The sequence below is a fragment of the Bidens hawaiensis genome, unplaced genomic scaffold (assembly GCF_021521415.1).
Source record: "Bidens hawaiensis isolate Kalapana, Puna unplaced genomic scaffold, B.hawaiensis_p1.1 tig00028274_1, whole genome shotgun sequence".
NCBI lineage: Eukaryota > Viridiplantae > Streptophyta > Magnoliopsida > Asterales > Asteraceae > Bidens > Bidens hawaiensis.
In genome coordinates, this window is record NW_027494610.1 from 38,698 (window position 1) to 61,924 (window position 23,227).

The following is a 23,227-nucleotide window of genomic DNA, read 5'->3' on the forward strand; positions in this document are numbered from 1 at the left end:
ACGTATAGGTGACTGCAAAAACAAAGAAACCGATACAAAATTGAAATTTGAAACCCTCTGGCTTTATATACTAAATAAAATTGTTAGAAATACAAATTTTATAGAAATAAGGTTGTAAAAAATTCAAAGCGGCCATATAATAATGAACTTAGCTCTCTTACTAGTTAGAGAAAATCTATATTCGTATAGACCAAGTTATTAAATTCATATCTTAGTTGTTTTTTTATTGTTGATTGCTTATTTAGTTATATGCGATTTGTCTTTTGTGACCACGTTGACCCTTTAGCCCATTTAAATCATAATTTTACCACGACTATTAGCACATTTATTGCTATCGAGAACGATATTTTAGAATATGGATTACAAAAAAGTTAATCGAGACCTTTGCTTTCAATAATGTTGGGAGATGTTCATGTTTTGTTTAAGTAATTAAATTAAATATTTTTCTACAATATTATTTCATTTGTTGTTATCACAATTATATAAATTATATATGAATTTTTGAGTTTATATATAACCAGACCATTTTTTTTAACTCACCCCAGGTCCCAGACTTTTTAGGGATTCTCATGAACGGCCTGGACATTGACGCAGAGTAGAGAGAGATTACAACGTCCTTAGCCATAGATTGTTTGTGGGAGGTGGAGGACATTTATGTGAGAGGAGAAGATGAAGAAAAACATCGTAGGGGAAGAATGCATGACTAAGTAACGTTTGACAAACACACACCTCCTAAAACCTACTGCTAAATTCCACATAACGTCCACTTCGTATGTCTTTAATCCGCAACACCTTGTTAGGGATAAACTCATGATAGCACTAGGTGAAGAAGCCCCTGTCTTTTAGGTTTTTGATAAAAAACAAAGACATGGTTGTTAAAAAAGATCGTGGCTCGCGACTTGCTCGAATCTAATTTAAGTGGGAGTGTGTGTGAGAGAGAGAGAGAAAGAGGTATACGATGTGTGTGTATATTGAGTTATTTATTAAAATATTTTTAATTTGGTATGTGAAATGACTAATTTACCCTAACTAATTTAGCGAGAACTGTGCTAGGGCCAAAAGACAAACCTTATTGGATTTATAAACTTAAAGGACAAAACATGTCAATTCTGAAGATTTTTTTTTAAACGACCAACTAAGTAACACCGGATACTCCGTACGCGGTCCCCATTGGCTAAAGGTAGCCCGAGCCGGCCACGAGTCCGGACGGACGGAGCCCCGAGCGGTCCACCTATTGAGGGATTCCCCAGATAAAACTCGACCCTCACGTCCACCAAACAGCACGACAACGAGGAGCTGGTAAAACCGGGTGAGATCAGGACTCGAACCCTGGCAAGTCAGGGTCATCCCTCATATCTTCCATATAAATTGGTGATAGTGAGGTTTGAACCCCCAACGTCTCACTAGTAAAGTGAATGCTTTACCATTGAGTCACATCCAATTTATTGTCAATTTTGAAGATAAACTACAATAAGTAAAATTATGTACAAACATAAAGCACAATCTCTTTTATAATTAATTAAAGATAATTTATATAATCTATGTCATAAACATTTGGGGGGGGGGGGGGCAAAATTTGGGTTTTCTTCTTCTACAGGCGGGAAATCGATTAATCCTAATTTGAGCAAATTTTGCAATTTCAATATTCAATATTGTTATAAAACATGAAAATTTTGATTTATTCCAAACTGAAAGCTTGATACACAAGATTAAAAGATAAGAAGAACTCTTATGGGTTTGAAACCCTAAACAAGACAATAGATAATCTGTTGAAGAAAGAAGACTCTTGCTATTCTGTTGTGTCTCTATGATAAAGAGGAGCACTCCATTTATATGAAGGCAGTAAAGTATTCGTCCATAATTAGAGTCGGAGATTGTGGAAGTCTATTGCAGGGAACGCTCCTTTCCAAACTAGAGAGATGCCTCTTGCAATATTGGCAGTGAAGATACAGCAAGGAAGCCCAAAAACATAAGTTGGAAGTCAGCCCATATGCAAAATAAATAAGAGAAAAACCCATTAATTAAATGAGGATTATAAATTGAAAAAATAAATACTTAGATTTTAACACCGCCCCTCAATTTGATAATCCGAACATGTCATACATAGATAATTTATTAGTCAAAAAATCATGTTGAGTTGCCAACAAACCTTTGGTGAGCACGTCTGCCACTTGTTCATTGGAGTCGATAGGCATAGCCTTGAGAAGCCCAGCGGAGATTTTTTGACGGAGAAAGAACAAATCTATCTCAAAGTGTTTAGTTCTATCATGAAAAACTGGATTTACAGCTATAGAGATAGCAGCATTGTTGTCACAGAATAGCGAAATGGGAGGAGTAACTTGAATATGGAGCTCCTTCAAGACATTAGTCAGCCACATAATTTCACTTGCGGTAGCGCACATGGACCTGTATTCAGCCTCAGCCGAGGACCTGGATATGATCTCTTGCTTCTTACTTTTCCAAGAAACGAGTGACTAACCTAAAAAAATGCAATAACCAGTAACCGACCTTCTAGTTTCAAGACATTTACCCCAGTCAGAATCAGGATAGGCTCGTATATTTAGACCAAAGCCTTTGCTAAGTAGAATACCTTTTCCCGGGGCCTTTTTTAAATACCGAAGTAAGCGAATGGCAATTCGTAAGTGAGAATTGGTGGGTTTGTGCATAAATTGACTAAGGAATTGCACAGCATAACATATATCTGGTCATGTGTGAGATAAATAGATTAGTTTTCCGACCAATTTTTGAAAACTTGTAATGTTCGTTAAGATGGTTTCATCTTGTTTACAAAAATTCATTACAGAATGATATTGTTCAATGGGTGTATTGACAGGTTTACACCCACTAAGACCAAATTCAGCAAGAAGATCAATACAATACTTTCTTTGAGACAAACAGATACCTTTTTCAGACCTTAGAACTCCTATTCCAAGAAAATATTTTAGTAATCCAAGATCTTTGATTAAAAAGGTTGAGTTTAGCATTTGCTTTACTTCGTTTATTTCAGTTGGGTCATTACCAGTTATTACAATGTCGTCCACGTACACAAGTAAAATCACAATTGAGGATTTATCACTTTTAAAAAAGAGTGAGTAATCACACATGCTTTGGACAAAACCCCATTTGGTTAAAGTGCCAACAAGTTTCTCATTCCACATTCTAGGAGCCTGCTTTAGACCATATAGAGATTTGTTTAATTTACAGACTTTGGTTTCATGTGGAGAGAAATAACCTTCTGGCAACCGCATATAGACTTCCTCATTTAAATTTCCATATAGAAAAGCATTGTTAATGTCAAGTTGAAAGAGAGGCCAATTTTTTTCAACAGCAAGGCTAAGCACACACCTAACGGTAACCATTTTAACAACAAGAGAGAATGTTTCATCAAAATCTACTCCTTCTTTTTTACTATATCCTTTGGCAACAAGTCTAGCCTTAAATCTTTCAATTTCACCTGTAGACTTATATTTGATTTTGTAGACCCATTTACAGCCTATTGGTTTTCTACCTTCATGTAGATCAACAAGGGTCCATGTGTTATTTCTATGTAAAGCCTCCATCTCTTCATTCATGGCATTCACCCACTCAACATCATTTTTGGCTTGAAAAAAATGTTTTGGTTCAACCGATTTGTTTAGGCAAGAAGCAAAGCATTTACTTTCAAAGGATAAGTTTGAGTAATTTACTACTTTTTCCATTCCATATTTTACTTTTCCTTCTATGATAAAATCATCTAGTTTTCTTGGTATAGAAGAATTTCTAGTAGATCTTCCAACCGAAACACTAGGAATATTAGATCCCTCAGGAGAGTCTGTGCTATCATCAGTAGTTCTAGAACCGCTAGCCTCACTCATACCTTTAGTCGACCCATGAGGCTGCTGTGGATGAGCCTCGCCATCAGGGTTTTGAGACTGGGCACAAGGTTGCTGGTCAGTACTAACTACTTCACTAGGATCCCTCTCCTCATCATCGGGTATTTCACTCTTAGAGTTGTTAGGCTAATCGGAATCAAATAAATCAAAAAAGTTTAAGGAATTTACCAAAGGGTCAACATTTGTAGAGTCATCATTTAAAAGTTTATTATCTTTAAAAGGAAATATGGTTTCATAGAATTTTACATCTCTCGAAAAAATTATTTTCTTTTGATCAAGACTCCAAAGTTTGTATCCCTTTTTAAAAGGAGAATACCCTAATAAAACACATTTCTCTGCATGATTCCCAAATTTATCAGTGTTATTTAAAATGGTGCTAAAACAAAGGCAGCCAAACGTTCTAAGGTGATTTAGAGAGGGTTGAAAACCAAACATGAGTTCATACGGTGATTTGCCATTAAGAATTGAAGAGGGAGTCCTGCTAATTAAATAAGCAGCGGTAAGCGCACATTCAGACTAGAAACGAAGAGGGATACCCCCTTGAAATAAAAGAGTTATTGCAATGTTTAACAAATGCCTATGTTTTCTTTCAACAATTTCATTCTGTTGTGGAGTATGTGTGCATGTGGTTTGATGAATAATACCATTATTTCTTATAAAATTAGACATGTGGCTGTTAACAAATTTCGAGCCATTGTGGCTTCTAAAAAATTTTATAGTGGTATTAAATTGAGTTTTTATAAGATTAAAAAAGCTTTGAATGTTGTAAAAGACCTCGTCTTTATTTTTTAACAGGTAAATCCACACACACCTTGAAAAATCATCCACAACAGTCAGAAAAAACCGACATCTATCATTACTTTTCACTTTATATGGACCCTAAACATCTAAGTGAACCAGCTCCCCCACATTTATGATCACTTAGAGGGAAGGGTTCTCTGTGTTGTTTGGCCTTGTGACAAATATCACAAGGAAGGATTTCGTCTAATGTTTTGATTTTTAATTCATTTTTTAAAACATTTAGAACATGATGAGAAGTGTGTCCTGACCTAGAGTGCCATAAATTTAAGACATCATGACTATTAAAGCACACCTTAACAGGTTGAGAAGCATCACCACAGAAATATAACCCATCAAATTGACTACCAGTCACTAGAATTTTCATTGTGCGCAAATCCTGAAGATAACAAGTATGTTCATCAAATGAGACACGCAATTTATTCTCACTAGCAAGCCTATAGACAGACATTAAATTCACATAGTATTCAGGAATAACAAAAACATCTGATAAAATGACCTTTTCAGTTAATTTTAAACGTCCAATTTTAGTAACTTTAGCACTTGTACCATTTGGATGTTTAACAAAGATATTAAAATCAGATACATCAATAAGATCTATTAGACCTTTCTCAGAATTAACCATGTGTTGGTTTGCCACAGAATCAACAACCCACCCAGAGGAAATATTAGACGGGCAACACGCAAATCCAAAAACATATTTATTGAAAACATTAGAATTAAAAAAACCAATGGAGTTACTTCCAAAGTTTTTATGTTGAGGACCTTCGTTATTCTTATCTTTTAGCAGCCCCAAAAGTTGAGTTATCTGTTCGGATGTGAGAGCAGGGGTAGAGGAAGAACTAGCAGGCATATCAGGTAAGGATTTATTTGACATAGAGTGATTAACATGATTACCTTGATTATTTCCTTGCCCAAACTTAGGTTTATACCCCTGAGGATACCCAACAAGTTCATAACACCTATCTACAGTGTGGCCTAGTTTGTGACAATGGGTGCATTTAAGGTTTGGATTAGGCCCTTTGTTAAACTTCTTTTTATTATCGGTAAAATTATTAAATTTTGACACAAAACCAACATTTACCCCTTTGGTGGGGTTATTGCATGTTCTATGTGATTCTTCTCTAGAAATGATTGAAAAGGCAGTTTGATCGTGGGAAGCGAATCACGCGTTAAAAGACCAGTTCTAACGGGTTGATAAATGTCATCAAGACCCATTAAAAATTGCATTAATTTTATTAATTGAGTAAAGTCATTGAATTCTTTTTAGGCCTTATACGTACATGATGGTAATTGCACCATAGCATCAAACTGCTTCCACATTGTATTTAGTTTGTGATAGTAATCGGAAACAGAATTACCATTTTGAGCCATAGAATTAATTTTTTCATATAAGCTAAACCCCACAGACCCGTCAACTTTATCATACGTTTCCTTTAAATCATCCCAAACTTCAGAAGCAAGTTTGGAATATATTTGACCCACATATAATTCTTCACACACAGAATTGAGAATCCAAGTCAAGAAACCGAATTACACCTTTCCCATTATGAGGCCAAAATTTCATTTTCAATGGGTTTTTTACAAGACCCGTCAATAAAACAGATTTTGATTTTTGCTTTCAAAGCTAATGAAAAAGAGTTTGCCCAAATAGTGTAATTTTCAATGCCTTTTAATTTTATATTCACAACAGTCAAACAAACAACTTGAGTCACTAGCATGGAGAAACAAAGGATCACTAACATCAAGTTTGCTAATTAGAGTTTCGGAAGTTCCCATGAAGAATAATTATAGCAAGAAAGAAAAAATAAAAATAATAATAATAATAATAATAATAATAATAATAATAATAATAAAATGGCAAGCTCAAGTTATGCACGAATATGAAACAAAAAAAACACACAACTAATATGTCTAATGCCTAGCAACAATAATTTATGAGACAAGAAAATAAAGTAGAGATAGAACGATCTAACCCAGGGGCGCCCAAGTTAGGGTATTCCAACAAGGTGTGAGTGTTAGTAGCCTTCACTTAGAGTTACCCAACAAGTCACAAGCAACAAAAAAAAGGTCAAAGTATTCATGTCTTCAACAATACAACCTATCACTTTAATCTTAAAGACAAGCACATATGAGGCTTAACAACAGTTGCATAAAATTATTGACCTATTTCAAACAAATTGCTCACTAGATTTAAAAAAAAAAGTGATCTGTGTTATTACTATTTTCAATCACTAATACTATTTAATTGCAACAATTGATTTGATTTAAGAAATCAATCAGTAACTATTTTTTCTTTTTAATTATTTTTTTTATAGAAATTAACAACCGGATCAATAGTAGCATAGACCAAAATCAATCAGTAGCTTTTTAAAAGTGGTTCCTTTTATTTTTAATCATTTTATTGTAGGGAACGCTCCTTTCCAAACTAGAGAGATGCCTCTTGGCAGTGAAGATATAGCCCAAAAACATAAGTTGGAAGTCAGCCCATATGCAAAATAAATAAGAGAAAAACCCATTAATGAAATGAGGATTATAAATTGAAAAAATAAATACTTAGATTTGGTTGCAGCGAATTCTAAAACCGTGTTAAACAAGAAACGAAAGTATGCGCAGTTTCATCTGGATTTGGGTCAATCTGATTTTATGTTTCGTGATTGTAAAACTTGTGGATTGAAGTTTGTGCCAGGAGACGAAGAAGACACGAAGCTTCACAAAGAGTTTCACAAGAATTACACTCATGGTATTGGATTAAAGGTATACATTTTTATGTTCGATAAGTAGCAGTATACAATGTTTAAGTTACTTACCATTTACATTGTTGTCGGTCCCACTTTCTTGATATATGGTAACTGAGTTAACATTTTGTGACCCCAATTTTTTGTTGCAGTCCAAACGCAACCCGTGTAACCCGTTTATCTAAAATGGCCAAGTGGATTGACCGGTCAACGCGGGTTCGTGGGTTGTAAACAGTCATAATAAAGTTATAAATGGGTCAACGGGTTGATTTGTACATTATAAATTATAACTTTTTCTTTTTTATTCTTATTTTAAATGCATTTAACATTTTAAGTTTACTATAACCTCAACATGACTCCTTTATTAAACGGGTTGAAAAGGGTTAGACTAGCCAGCTTAAATTATTATTGTGTCTTGTTTCTGGCTGTCATGAATCGCCACCACTTTCAAGCTCTATATACACATAAACTGCCTATTTACTTTTTTATAGTTGCTTTTATTTTATTAATCATTCATGGATTTTATTACTTAAGAGCTGGCGTAACGAAAGAGTTATAGGTACACATTCGCTAGAAGCTGGGCGTGTTATTTTGGTACAGAAAGATGATCCTCTTGCTCATATTAAAAAGGTACAAAACACTTTTGTTAAATGATGAAATGTTTGATTAATATTAGTAATAATATTCATATTGATGACCCTTTATAAATGGAGGTATGATGACAGGTTGAGGAGGTTATTAAGATGATGGAGATGGAGCTTGGTGAGGGATGGATTTTTCATAAAGATTGCAAGGTGCCTATTTCAACAACTCCCTTCAACATATTCTTGATTTGACCTTTTTGACTTTTTGACCGTTTCTCGATTTCTTACTTGTAGGTTTATCTTTTTATATCCTGCAGTCGGGTTGCTGGATGTCTTGTTGCAGAGCTGATTAAAAAGGCGTATTGGTTAATTTCAAACTCAAATAAAAAATCTGATGTATGCAGTACTAGGAAAGAGGGAAAGCTGACTTCAACCACTCTTCAATTTAGGAGCATTAGTTTTCAAAGAGAAACTATGAGAAAAAGCCCGTTAACTAAAGATGATAGAAAACCAGAAGACGGTCTTCTTGGAGCCATAATATGTGAAAAGGATGCAGTGCCAGCTGTATGTGGTGTTTGTGCAATTTGGGTCACACCATCTAACAGAAGAAAGCATGTTGCTACTCGTTTACTTGAGGCCACAAGGTAGATTTGATCTCCAAAAGTATCTTTTAGAGGTGTTAAAGTGGGTGGGTCGGGTAGTTTATGTGCAAGTTGAAATGGGTCGGGCTGACTTTGACGCAAACAAATTTGTCCAAAAAGTCGACTTTTTATATACAATTAACATGGCTGTTCCAAAAAAGTAACGTGCAGGTTGAAACGGGTCGGGTTGGTTTCACTCTGATCGAAACACGTTTTGTGTAAAAATGTAACTTCTTTATATACAATTAATGTGACAGGAAAAAGTAACGTGCAGGTTGAAATGGGTTGGGTTGGTTCGACATTGACCTAAACACATTTTGTCCAAAAAAAAATCTTCTTTTTATACAGTTAACATGACAGTTATAAAAAGTAACGTGCAGATCGAAACGAGTCCGGTTGGTTTGACCGAAAAACTTTTAGTCCAAAAGGCTAACTTCTTTATAAGAAGTAGCTTGCATAGCGCGTTGGTTTAGCCTATATTTTATCCTATTCATTTGACATGTCACGGATAAAACATAACTTAAATCAACCTTTTTATCAGGTAAATGGGTGACCTTAAAATTATCTTGCATGTGGGGTATGTGTAAAGTTTTAATCTTTTCCTATGAATGTAGGAAAAGTTTCTGCTCGGGTTTGACTCTTGAACACGGTCAATTAGCATTCTCTCAACCAACAAGTGCAAGGAAGCTGTTGGCAACCAGTTACACCAACAACAAATCGTTCTTGATCTACACTACAAACTCAGTGTAAGCTATTGAACTGCCAAATCTTTAATTCGTTTCTTGCATATTATATACCAGAAACAATCTTTTTTAGTTAAACTTTAATGATGATGTGATGTTTATTTAAAGAGAAATGTGGGGATCTTAAAGTTGTCAAGAAAAAGTTACTGTGTATGAATCGGCTGCCTTTTTCATATCTCTTCTTCACCTCAGCTCTTAAGTTTTTGTGTTATTTTTTGAATAGCATCTCGGGTCATAGTTTTCTGTCTTGAAGTGTCTCTTGTATGCATTAAAAATACAGTTTTGATTAGTATGGCCGCGCTTTTTCCGCTTTTTCTGTTTATTTTTTTTAGCTCACTATACGTGGCATGTTTGAGATAAGACGTAACACAAAAAAAAAGTCCATTAATAAGTAGGCCACCTTTTATGATCATGAAACACAAATCAACCATATAAATATTTGCTACCTTAAGACCGTAACAATTAATGCTCATTTGAAATTTTTGTTAGGTTTTAACAAGATTATCAAAGAGATAAAACCTTACTTTTATCAAAACACGGATATATGTTTTAAATATTGTTTATTTAAGGTGTATAAAACCAATTTTATACATGCAAAACCCAATCCCGAATCCATATATGAAATACATACTAATAATCACATGCATGTCACTATAAGTCCATGTATGTCAAGACTACCTTTCAAATCCAAGGAAGTATGAAAGAGATGATAAAATGGTTGGCTAGAACTTCAACCCTAAGCTTTCCAACAAACACCTTGTAGCTAAGATTTGAACACTTGATAATCTTTCTTCCTTTGCGCCCTGTTTGTGGTGCGTCCATATAATGTATATATGTATGAACCCTAAGTAAAATTGCACTAATTTTGACGTTATTTTACTAATCTCGTGAAAATAACGTTAAAATTGGCGGAAGGTTAATCAGGCATCATGTGATGGCGTTGATAGCCGAAAGACAAGGGTACATGCACCACTCGGCCGGTGTCCCGATAGTTGAGTGTTATGTGCCTTATGCCCAAGGCTTGATGCAAAACTACTATCGAGTCGGGGGTCTCCCCGGAAGAAGCCTCTCTATTCCTGCCGGTAAAGGTAAGGCTGTCTACATCTTACCACCATAGTTTTGTTATTGGTGTGATTTAAAGAGTACGATGATGATAATCTTTCTTCCTTTCCTTTTGCTCTTGGCCGAATTCAAAAAACAAAGATAGGGCTGTTAAAAAAATCGTGACTCGCTCGGATCTAATTTAAGTGGGAGTGTGTGTCTAAGAGAGAAAAGAGAGGTATACGATGTGTGTATATTGAGTTATTTATTTATTTATTAAAATATTTTTAATTTAGTAGGTGAAATAACCAATATACCCTACCTAATTTAGTGAGAAAACTAACTGTGGTAGGGCCAAAGAACAAATGTTATTAAATTTGTAAACGTAAATGTCAATTTTGAAGACAAGCGACAATAATTGAAATTGTACAAACATAAAAGACAATCTCTGTAATTCTGTCTTTAATTTATAATTAATTAAAAATAATTTATATAATCTACTTTCAATAAACATTTGGGGGGGGGTGCAAAATTTGGGTTTACTTCTGCAGGCGGGAAATCGATTAATCCTAATTTGAGCAATTTCAATATTCAATATTCTCCTAAGCAATGCAATCGAAGATAAACTCATTCTTTAAACCCAATTCTTCTTCTTCTTCTTCATTACAAAAGCAATCCATAGATGTATTATTTCAAAACGTGTCTGATAAACAACAACAAGATGAATACTTCACCATAGAACCCCAAATCCCAGTTATATACACGTGACGACCAGTAAAGTAAGTTAACAAACATTATATACCTTCTTCTTATTATTATTATATTATTGTAATCATTTGACTTTAGCAATGAAAAACAAACATTAAATAAATAAAATAAAATTTTTATTATTAATTAATAATTACACACGAGAAAGCATACTAATTTGTGTTTATACCATTTGCATTTGAGTTGAGCTACTTAGTCAAGTAATGTTATTTTATTACTTTAAATTCTATCAATGTAGTTTTCCTATAGTAAAACGGCTACTGGCACAACTTGTTGCTTGTTTGCTTTTTTGTATCGATGTGATTACTACTTTTTAATGAAATATATATCTTACTCTAAAACAATGTAGTTTGTAACCAAGAATTTTCAAAAATGTCCATACATTTTAAAACCGTTATCTAGGACTGGCTAAACGTTCATGGAGGCCTAAAGCTAACTAAATGTTGAGGCATTTTCCTTTTCTTTTTGTTGTGCATATAGCGCTAGAGAGTATACAAGAATTATAGTAATGGATGATATATTGATATGCAGTGATAATGGATATGAAACAATCCTTCTTAGCTTGTGACCCATTAATGAGTGACCAATTCAAAAATAACTCTACTTTCAAAATTTCATAACAGATAACTCTTACTTAAGATGGAGGCCCTATAAAACTGGAGGCATAAAGCAATTGCCTCATTTAGCTTACCCACGAGACGGCCCTGCCGTTATCCTGCCACTTTTTAATTATTAATCCAACAGTTTTTAGAGCCAACCGGAATCTGCCACATGTCCTCCTAATGGTGAGCCACTAGTTTTATATAAGTGGAAGCTAGTTTTATATTGATAGAAGCCAGTTACATATTAGCGGATGCTTGTTTTATACTAGCAGTTCGTCAATATTGACAGAAGCTAGTCACATATCGGCGGATGCTAGTTTTATATTAGTGGTTTGCCAAATACTGACGGAAGCTAGTATTATATTGACAGTTTGTCAAAGTTAAAAAACGATTTAAAAAGTAGAAACGTATTAGACACATGGAAGAGTATGTTTGGCTCTAAAAACTGTTGGATTAATAATTAAAATGTGGCGAGTCGCCACTTTTAAAACGGACATGTTATATATTTTTTTGAGTTTATATATAACCAGACCATTTTTTTTAACTCGCCCCAGGTCCCAGACTTTGTAGGGATTCTCAGGAACGGCCTGAACATTAACGCAAACTAGAGAGAGATTACAATGTCCTAGGCAATAGATTGTTTGTGGGAGGTGGAGGACATTTATGTGAGAGGAGAAGAGGGAGAAAAACATCATAGGGGAAGAATGCATGACTAGGTAACGTTTGACAAACACACACCTCCTAAAACCTACTGCTAAATTTCACATAACGCCCACTTTGTAAGTATCGAACCCACAACACCTTGTTAGGGATAAACTCATGATACCACTAGGTGAAGAAGCCACTGTCTTTTAGGTTTTTGATAAAACAAAGATAGGGCTGTTAAAAAAATCGCGACTCGCTCGGATCTAATTTAAGTGGGAGTGTGTGTCTAAGAGAGAAAAGAGAGGTATACGATGTGTGTATATTGAGTTATTTATTTATTTATTAAAATATTTTTAATTTAGTAGGTGAAATAACCAATATACCCTACCTAATTTAGTGAGAAAACTAATTGTGGTAGGGCCAAAGAACAAATGTTATTAAATTTGTAAACGTAAATGTCAATTTTGAAGATAAGCGACAATAATTGAAATTGTACAAACATAAAAGACAATCTCTGTAATTCTGTCTTTAATTTATAATTAATTAAAAATAATTTATATAATCTACTTTCAATAAACATTTGAGGGGGGGGGGGGCAAAATTTGGGTTTACTTCTGCAGGCGGGAAATCGATTAATCCTAATTTGAGCAATTTCAATATTCAATATTCTCCCAAGCAATGCAATCGAAGATAAACTCATTCTTTAAACCCAATTCTTCTTCTTCTTCATTACAAAAGCAATCCATAGATGTATTATTTCAAAACGTGTCTGATAAACAACAACAAGATGAATACTTCACCATAGAACCCCAAATCCCAGTTATATACACGTGACGACCAGTAAAGTAAGTTAACAAACATTATATACCTTATTATTATTATTATTATTATTATATTATTGTAATCATTTGACTTTAGCAATGAAAAACAAACATTAAATAAAAAAATAAAATTTTTATTATTAATTAATAATTACACACGAGAAAGCATACTAATTTGTGTTTATACCATTTGCATTTGAGTTGAGCTACTTAGTTAAGTAATGTTATTTTATTACTTTAAATTCTATCAATGTAGTTTTCCTATAGTAAAACGGCTACTGGCACAACTTGTTGCTTGTTTGCTTTTTTGTATCGATGTGATTACTACTTTTTAATGAGATATATATCTTACTCTAAAACAATGTAGTTTGTAACCAAGAATTTTCAAAAATGTCCATACATTTTAAAACCGTTATCTAGGACTGGCTAAACGTTCATGGAGGCCTAAAGCTAACTAAATGTTGAGGCATTTTCCTTTTCTTTTTGTTGTGCATATAGCGCTAGAGAGTATACAAGAATTATAGTAATGAATGATATATTGATATGCAGTGATAATGGATATGAAACAATCCTTCTTATCTTGTGACCCATTAATGAGTGACCAATTCAAAAATAACTCTACTTTCAAAATTTCATAACAGATAACTCTTACTTAAGATGGAGGCCCTATAAAACTGGAGGCATAAAGCAATTGCCTCATTTAGCTTACCCACGAGACGGCCCTGCCGTTATCCTGCCACTTTTTAATTATTAATCCAACAGTTTTTAGAGCCAACCGGAATCTGCCACATGTCCTCCTAATGGTGAGCCACTAGTTTTATATAAGTGGAAGCTAGTTTTATATTGATAGAAGCCAGTTACATATTAGCGGATGCTTGTTTTATACTAGCAGTTCGTCAATATTGACAGAAGCTAGTCACATATCGGCGGATGCTAGTTTTATATTAGTGGTTTGCCAAATACTGACGGAAGCTAGTATTATATTGAAAGTTTGTCAAAGTTAAAAAACGATTTAAAAAGTAGAAACGTATTAGACACATGGAAGAGTATGTTTGGCTCTAAAAACTGTTGGATTAATAATTAAAATGTGGCGAGTCGCCACTTTTAAAATGGACATGTTATATATTTTTTTGAGTTTATATATAACCAGACCATTTTTTTTAAATCGCCCCAGGTCCTAGACTTTGTAGGGATTCTCAGGAACGGCCTGAACATTAACGCAAACTAGAGAGAGATTACAATGTCCTAGGCAATAGATTGTTTGTGGGAGGTGGAGGACATTTATGTGAGAGGAGAAGAGGGAGAAAAACATCGTAGGGGAAGAATGCATGACTAGGTAACGTTTGACAAACACACACCTCCTAAAACCTACTGCTAAATTTCACATAACGCCCACTTTGTAAGTATCGAACCCACAACACCTTGTTAGGGATAAACTCATGATACCACTAGGTGAAGAAGCCACTGTCTTTTAGGTTTTTGATAAAACAAAGATAGGGCTGTTAAAAAAATCGCGACTCGCTCGGATCTAATTTAAGTGGGAGTGTGTGTCTAAGAGAGAAAAGAGAGGTATACGATGTGTGTATATTGAGTTATTTATTTATTTATTAAAATATTTTTAATTTAGTAGGTGAAATAACCAATATACCCTACCTAATTTAGTGAGAAAACTAATTGTGGTAGGGCCAAAGAACAAATGTTATTAAATTTGTAAACGTAAATGTCAATTTTGAAGATAAGCGACAATAATTGAAATTGTACAAACATAAAAGACAATCTCTGTAATTCTGTCTTTAATTTATAATTAATTAAAAATAATTTATATAATCTACTTTCAATAAACATTTGAGGGGGGGGGGGCAAAATTTGGGTTTACTTCTGCAGGCGGGAAATCGATTAATCCTAATTTGAGCAATTTCAATATTCAATATTCTCCCAAGCAATGCAATCGAAGATAAACTCATTCTTTAAACCCAATTCTTCTTCTTCTTCATTACAAAAGCAATCCATAGATGTATTATTTCAAAACGTGTCTGATAAACAACAACAAGATGAATACTTCACCATAGAACCCCAAATCCCAGTTATATACACGTGACGACCAGTAAAGTAAGTTAACAAACATTATATACCTTATTATTATTATTATTATTATTATTATATTATTGTAATCATTTGACTTTAGCAATGAAAAACAAACATTAAATAAAAAAATAAAATTTTTATTATTAATTAATAATTACACACGAGAAAGCATACTAATTTGTGTTTATACCATTTGCATTTGAGTTGAGCTACTTAGTCAAGTAATGTTATTTTATTACTTTAAATTCTATCAATGTAGTTTTCCTATAGTAAAACGGCTACTGGCACAACTTGTTGCTTGTTTGCTTTTTTGTATCGATGTGATTACTACTTTTTAATGAGATATATATCTTACTCTAAAACAATGTAGTTTGTAACCAAGAATTTTCAAAAATGTCCATACATTTTAAAACCGTTATCTAGGACTGGCTAAACGTTCATGGAGGCCTAAAGCTAACTAAATGTTGAGGCATTTTCCTTTTCTTTTTGTTGTGCATATAGCGCTAGAGAGTATACAAGAATTATAGTAATGGATGATATATTGATATGCAGTGATAATGGATATGAAACAATCCTTCTTAGCTTGTGACCCATTAATGAGTGACCAATTCAAAAATAACTCTACTTTCAAAATTTCATAACAGATAACTCTTACTTAAGATGGAGGCCCTATAAAACTGGAGGCATAAAGCAATTGCTTCATTTAGCTTACCCACAAGACGGCCCTGCCGTTATCCTGCCACTTTTTAATTATTAATCCAACAGTTTTTAGAGCCAACCGGAATCTGCCACATGTCCTCCTAATGGTGAGCCACTAGTTTTATATAAGTGGAAGCTAGTTTTATATTGATAGAAGCCAGTTACATATTAGCGGATGCTTGTTTTATACTAGCAGTTCGTCAATATTGACAGAAGCTAGTCACATATCGGCGGATGCTAGTTTTATATTAGTGGTTTGCCAAATACTGACGGAAGCTAGTATTATATTGACAGTTTGTCAAAGTTAAAAAACGATTTAAAAAGTAGAAACGTATTAGACACATGGAAGAGTATGTTTGGCTCTAAAAACTGTTGGATTAATAATTAAAATGTGGCGAGTCGCCACTTTTAAAATGGACATGTTATATATTTTTTTGAGTTTATATATAACCAGACCATTTTTTTTAACTCGCCCCAGGTCCCAGACTTTGTAGGGATTCTCAGGAACGGCCTGAACATTAACGCAAACTAGAGAGAGATTACAATGTCCTAGGCAATAGATTGTTTGTGGGAGGTGGAGGACATTTATGTGAGAGGAGAAGAGGGAGAAAAACATCATAGGGGAAGAATGCATGACTAGGTAACGTTTGACAAACACACACCTCCTAAAACCTACTGCTAAATTTCACATAACGCCCACTTTGTAAGTATCGAACCCACAACACCTTGTTAGGGATAAACTCATGATACCACTAGGTGAAGAAGCCACTGTCTTTTAGGTTTTTGATAAAACAAAGATAGGGCTGTTAAAAAAATCGCGACTCGCTCGGATCTAATTTAAGTGGGAGTGTGTGTCTAAGAGAGAAAAGAGAGGTATACGATGTGTGTATATTGAGTTATTTATTTATTAAAATATTTTTAATTTAATAGGTGAAATAACCAATATACCCTACCTAATTTAGTGAGAAAACTAATTGTGGTAGGGCCAAAGAACAAATGTTATTAAATTTGTAAACGTAAATGTCAATTTTGAAGATAAGCGACAATAATTGAAATTGTACAAACATAAAAGACAATCTCTGTAATTCTGTCTTTAATTTATAATTAATTAAAAATAATTTATATAATCTACTTTCAATAAACATTTGAGGGGGGGGGGGCAAAATTTGGGTTTACTTCTGCAGGCGGGAAATCGATTAATCCTAATTTGAGCAATTTCAATATTCAATATTCTCCCAAGCAATGCAATCGAAGATAAACTCATTCTTTAAACCCAATTCTTCTTCTTCTTCATTACAAAAGCAATCCATAGATGTATTATTTCAAAACGTGTCTGATAAACAACAACAAGATGAATACTTCACCATAGAACCCCAAATCCCAGTTATATACACGTGACGACCAGTAAAGTAAGTTAACAAACATTATATACCTTATTATTATTATTATTATTATTATTATTATTATATTATTGTAATCATTTGACTTTAGCAATGAAAAACAAACATTAAATAAAAAAATAAAATTTTTATTATTAATTAATAATTACACACGAGAAAGCATACTAATTTGTGTTTATACCATTTGCATTTGAGTTGAGCTACTTAGTCAAGTAATGTTATTTTATTACTTTAAATTCTATCAATGTAGTTTTCCTATAGTAAAACGGCTACTGGCACAACTTGTTGCTTGTTTGCTTTTTTGTATCGATGTGATTACTACTTTTTAATGAGATATATATCTTACTCTAAAACAATGTAGTTTGTAACCAAGAATTTTCAAAAATGTCCATACATTTTAAAACCGTTATCTAGGACTGGCTAAACGTTCATGGAGGCCTAAAGCTAACTAAATGTTGAGGCATTTTCCTTTTCTTTTTGTTGTGCATATAGCGCTAGAGAGTATACAAGAATTATAGTAATGAATGATATATTGATATGCAGTGATAATGGATATGAAACAATCCTTCTTATCTTGTGACCCATTAATGAGTGACCAATTCAAAAATAACTCTACTTTCAAAATTTCATAACAGATAACTCTTTTGCCTCATTTAGCTTACCCACGAGACGGCCCTGCCGTTATCCTGCCACTTTTTAATTATTAATCCAACAGTTTTTAGAGCCAACCGGAATCTGCCACATGTCCTCCTAATGGTGAGCCACTAGTTTTATATAAGTGGAAGCTAGTTTTATATTGATAGAAGCCAGTTACATATTAGCGGATGCGTGTTTTATACTAGCAGTTCGTCAATATTGACAGAAGCTAGTCACATATCGGCGGATGCTAGTTTTATATTAGTGGTTTGCCAAATACTGACGGAAGCTAGTATTATATTGACAGTTTGTCAAAGTTAAAAAACGATTTAAAAAGTAGAAACGTATTAGACACATGGAAGAGTATGTTTGGCTCTAAAAACTGTTGGATTAATAATTAAAATGTGGCGAGTCGCCACTTTTAAAATGGACATGTTATATATTTTTTTGAGTTTATATATAACCAGACCATTTTTTTTAACTCGCCCCAGGTCCCAGACTTTGTAGGGATTCTCAGGAACGGCCTGAACATTAACGCAAACTAGAGAGAGATTACAATGTCCTAGGCAATAGATTGTTTGTGGGAGGTGGAGGACATTTATGTGAGAGGAGAAGAGGGAGAAAAACATCGTAGGGGAAGAATGCATGACTAGGTAACGTTTGACAAACACACACCTCCTAAAACCTACTGCTAAATTTCACATAACGCCCACTTTGTAAGTATCGAACCCACAACACCTTGTTAGGGATAAACTCATGATACCACTAGGTGAAGAAGCCACTGTCTTTTAGGTTTTTGATAAAACAAAGATAGGGCTGTTAAAAAAATCGCGACTCGCTCGGATCTAATTTAAGTGGGAGTGTGTGTCTAAGAGAGAAAAGAGAGGTATACGATGTGTGTATATTGAGTTACTTATTTATTTATTAAAATATTTTTAATTTAGTAGGTGAAATAACCAATATACCCTACCTAATTTAGTGAGAAAACTAATTGTGGTAGGGCCAAAGAACAAATGTTATTAAATTTGTAAACGTAAATGTCAATTTTGAAGATAAGCGACAATAATTGAAATTGTACAAACATAAAAGACAATCTCTGTAATTCTGTCTTTAATTTATAATTAATTAAAAATAATTTATATAATCTACTTTCAATAAACATTTGAGGGGGGGGGGGCAAAATTTGGGTTTACTTCTGCAGGCGGGAAATCGATTAATCCTAATTTGAGCAATTTCAATATTCAATATTCTCCCAAGCAATGCAATCGAAGATAAACTCATTCTTTAAACCCAATTCTTCTTCTTCTTCATTACAAAAGCAATCCATAGATGTATTATTTCAAAACGTGTCTGATAAACAACAACAAGATGAATACTTCACCATAGAACCCCAAATCCCAGTTATATACACGTGACGACCAGTAAAGTAAGTTAACAAACATTATATACCTTATTATTATTATTATTATTATTATATTATTGTAATCATTTGACTTTAGCAATGAAAAACAAACATTAAATAAAAAAATAAAATTTTTATTATTAATTAATAATTACACACGAGAAAGCATACTAATTTGTGTTTATACCATTTGCATTTGAGTTGAGCTACTTAGTCAAGTAATGTTATTTTATTACTTTAAATTCTATCAATGTAGTTTTCCTATAGTAAAACGGCTACTGGCACAACTTGTTGCTTGTTTGCTTTTTTGTATCGATGTGATTACTACTTTTTAATGAGATATATATCTTACTCTAAAACAATGTAGTTTGTAACCAAGAATTTTCAAAAATGTCCATACATTTTAAAACCGTTATCTAGGACTGGCTAAACGTTCATGGAGGCCTAAAGCTAACTAAATGTTGAGGCATTTTCCTTTTCTTTTTGTTGTGCATATAGCGCTAGAGAGTATACAAGAATTATAGTAATGGATGATATATTGATATGCAGTGATAATGGATATGAAACAATCCTTCTTAGCTTGTGACCCATTAATGAGTGACCAATTCAAAAATAACTCTACTTTCAAAATTTCATAACAGATAACTCTTACTTAAGATGGAGGCCCTATAAAACTGGAGGCATAAAGCAATTGCCTCATTTAGCTTACCCACGAGACGGCCCTGCCGTTATCGTGCCACTTTTTAATTATTAATCCAACAGTTTTTAGAGCCAACCGGAATCTGCCACATGTCCTCCTAATGGTGAGCCACTAGTTTTATATAAGTGGAAGCTAGTTTTATATTGATAGAAGCCAGTTACATATTAGCGGATGCTTGTTTTATACTAGCAGTTCGTCAATATTGACAGAAGCTAGTCACATATCGGCGGATGCTAGTTTTATATTAGTGGTTTGCCAAATACTGACGGAAGCTAGTATTATATTGACAGTTTGTCAAAGTTAAAAAACGATTTAAAAAGTAGAAACGTATTAGACACATGGAAGAGTATGTTTGGCTCTAAAATCTGTTGGATTAATAATTAAAATGTGGCGAGTCGCCACTTTTAAAATGGACATGTTATATATTTTTTTGGTTAAATAGACAAAATCTTGATATTGATTGGTCAAATGGACATTCTGGTCGTTTCCCGTTTTTAGAAGCCTTGGTTTTGCAATCTGAAAAGGGACTTTTAGTTGAATTGTTTTGATTCTTAATTTCTGTTATGGATTCAAAATTGATCAAAGTTTGTTTGGCATGCAGGGAGGATGATGGTGTACTCGAAGCGGCTGACCATAATAAATTTGATTTTGGAAAACAGTTGGTTGCAGCGAATTCTAAAACCGTGTTAAACAAGAAACGAAAGTATGCACAGTTTCATCTGGATTTGGGTCAATCTGATTTTATGTTTCGTGATTGTAAAACTTGTGGATTGAAGTTTGTGCCTGGAGACGAAGAAGACACGAAGCTTCACAAAGAGTTTCACAAGAATTACATATTGGGACCCCAAATTTTGTCGGTCCCACTTTCTTGATAGATGGTGACTGAGTTTACATAATGTGACCCCAATTCCCTTCAACATATTCTTGATTTGACCTTTTGACTTTTTAACCGTTTTTAGGATTCTTACTTGTAGGTTTATCTTTTTATTTCTTCCAGTCGGGTTGCTGGATGTCTTGTTGCAGAGCCGATTAAAAAGGCGTATCGGTTAATTTCAAACTCAGATGAAAAATCTGATGTATGCAGTACTAGGAAAGAGGGAAAGTTGACTTCAACCACTCTTCAATTTGGGAGCATTAGTTTTCAAAGAGAAACTATGAGAAAAAGCCCGTTAACTAAAGATGATAGAAAACCAAAAGACAGTCTTCTTGGAGCCATAATATGTGAAAAGGATGCAGTGCCAGCTGCCTGTGGTGTTTGTGCAATTTGGGTCACACCATCTAACAGAAGAAAGCATGTTGCTACTCATTTACTTGAAGCCACAAGGTAGATTTGATCTCCAAAAGTATCTTTTTCAGGTGTTAAAATGGGTGGGTCGGGTGGGTTATGTGCGAGCTGAAACGGATCGGGTTGGCTTGACTTTGGCACAAACAAATTTGTCCTAAAAGTTTACCTTTTTATATACAATTAAAATGGCTGTTACAAAAAGTAACATGCAGGTTGAAACGGGCCTGGTTGGTTTCACTCTGATCCAAACACGTTTTGTCTAAAAAATATAACTTCTTTATATACAATTAATGTGGCAGTTACAAAAAATTAACATACAGGTTGAAATGGGTTGGGTTGGTTCGACATTGACCTAAACACATTTTTCCAAAAAAAATCTTCTTTTTATACAGTTAACATGAGAGTTATAAAAGGTAACGTGCAGATTGAAACGAGTCAGGTTGGTTTGACCGAAAAACTTTTAGTCCAAAAGGTTAACTTCTTTATAAGAAGTAGCTTGCATAACGGGTTGGTTTAACCTATATTTTATCCTATTCAGCAGACCTGTCATGGACAAAACATTACCTAAATCAACCTTTTTATCTAGTAAATGATTTAAAATTGGTACCTTAAATTATCTTGCATGTGGGGTATGTATAAAGTTTTAATCTTTTCATATGAACTTAGGAAAAGTTTCTGCTCGGGTTTGACTCTTGAACACGGTCAATTAGCATTCTCTCAACCAACAAGTGCAGGGAAGTTGTTGGCAACCAGTTACACCAACAACAAATCGTTCTTGATCTACACTACAAACTCGGTGTAAGCTATTGAACTGCCAAATCTTTAATTCGTTTCTTGCACATTATATACCAGAAACAATCTTTTTTAGTTAAACTTTAATGATGATGTGATGTTTATTTAAAGAGAAATGCGGGAATCCTAAAGTTGTCAAGAAAGAGTTACTGTGTATGAATCGGCTGCCTTTTTCATCTGTTCTTCACCTCAGCTCTTGAGTTTTTGTGTTATTTTCTGAATAGCATCTCGGGTCATAGTTTTCTGTCTTGAAGTCTCTCGTATGCATTAAAAATACAGTTTTGATGAGTATGGCCGTGTTTTTTCCGTTTATTTTTTTAGCTCACTATACGTGGCATGTTTGAGATAAGACGTAACACAAAAAAAAGTCCATTCATAAGTAAGCAACCTCTTATGATCATGAAAGACGTAACACAAATCAACCATATAAAATATTTGCTACCTTAAGACCATAACAATTAATGCTCATTTGAAATTTTGCTCCAGAAACAAGATTGGGTTGGGTGCCAATTTCCTCGTAGAAGCAAGAGGCTATTGTTATAAGAGTCGTGAAAAATACTTATGATCGCTCATTTGATATGTTAAATTTTTATTGTGAAGTCGTCCATTTGAGTTGAGGCTTTCTGCGTCAAATGAAGATGTAGTTGTGACATTCTAAGCAAATCTCACGTCGTTAGACTACAAGAGAGATACCGGGTCGTAAGTATTGGTCGACTTCAAAGTACCACTAACATGTTTCTGTTGCTTTAACAATGGATAAAAGAACTTTGTAGTTAAATGCTGGAGAAGTTTCACTATTAGTAAACTTGAAAATCTCACTCCTGGAATCAAAACATAATGTGATAATGTTTTTGGTTTGAATTAGTGTTTAGTTAATCCCTGTATTGTGAAATTACTATTTTACCCTCTTTTGGATAAGTAACACAATAATGCCATGAATAAACTGCTTCTACACAAACTTTTAATCTTTTACCG

General features: G+C 33.8%; 1 protein-coding gene, 1 long non-coding RNA gene and 1 pseudogene across 3 annotated transcripts; 2 read left to right on the forward strand and 1 right to left on the reverse strand.

Annotated features, from left to right (window-relative positions):
• Positions 1–4,037: 4,037 nt before the first annotated feature.
• Positions 4,038–5,478, reverse strand: LOC143576734 (uncharacterized). Its single transcript, XR_013142993.1, has 3 exons — positions 5,412–5,478; positions 4,966–5,049; positions 4,038–4,350 (listed from the first exon to the last, which is right to left on the reverse strand). It is a non-coding gene; the product is annotated as an uncharacterized LOC143576734 (long non-coding RNA).
• Positions 5,479–5,661: 183 nt separating this feature from the next.
• Positions 5,662–22,273, forward strand: LOC143576730 (protein CHROMOSOME TRANSMISSION FIDELITY 7-like). Its single transcript, XM_077060756.1, has 6 exons — positions 5,662–5,716; positions 7,231–7,427; positions 7,943–8,038; positions 8,134–8,202; positions 21,150–21,499; positions 22,127–22,273. Exons 1-6 carry the CDS (start codon positions 5,662–5,664, stop codon positions 22,260–22,262), a joined length of 903 nt encoding a protein of 300 aa, XP_076916871.1. The 3' UTR covers positions 22,263–22,273.
• LOC143576728 (protein CHROMOSOME TRANSMISSION FIDELITY 7 pseudogene) lies at positions 8,305–9,429 on the forward strand (annotated as a pseudogene). The gene is made up of 2 exons (XR_013142991.1): positions 8,305–8,636; positions 9,248–9,429. The product of XR_013142991.1 is annotated as a protein CHROMOSOME TRANSMISSION FIDELITY 7 pseudogene (transcript).
• Positions 22,274–23,227: the final 954 nt, after the last annotated feature.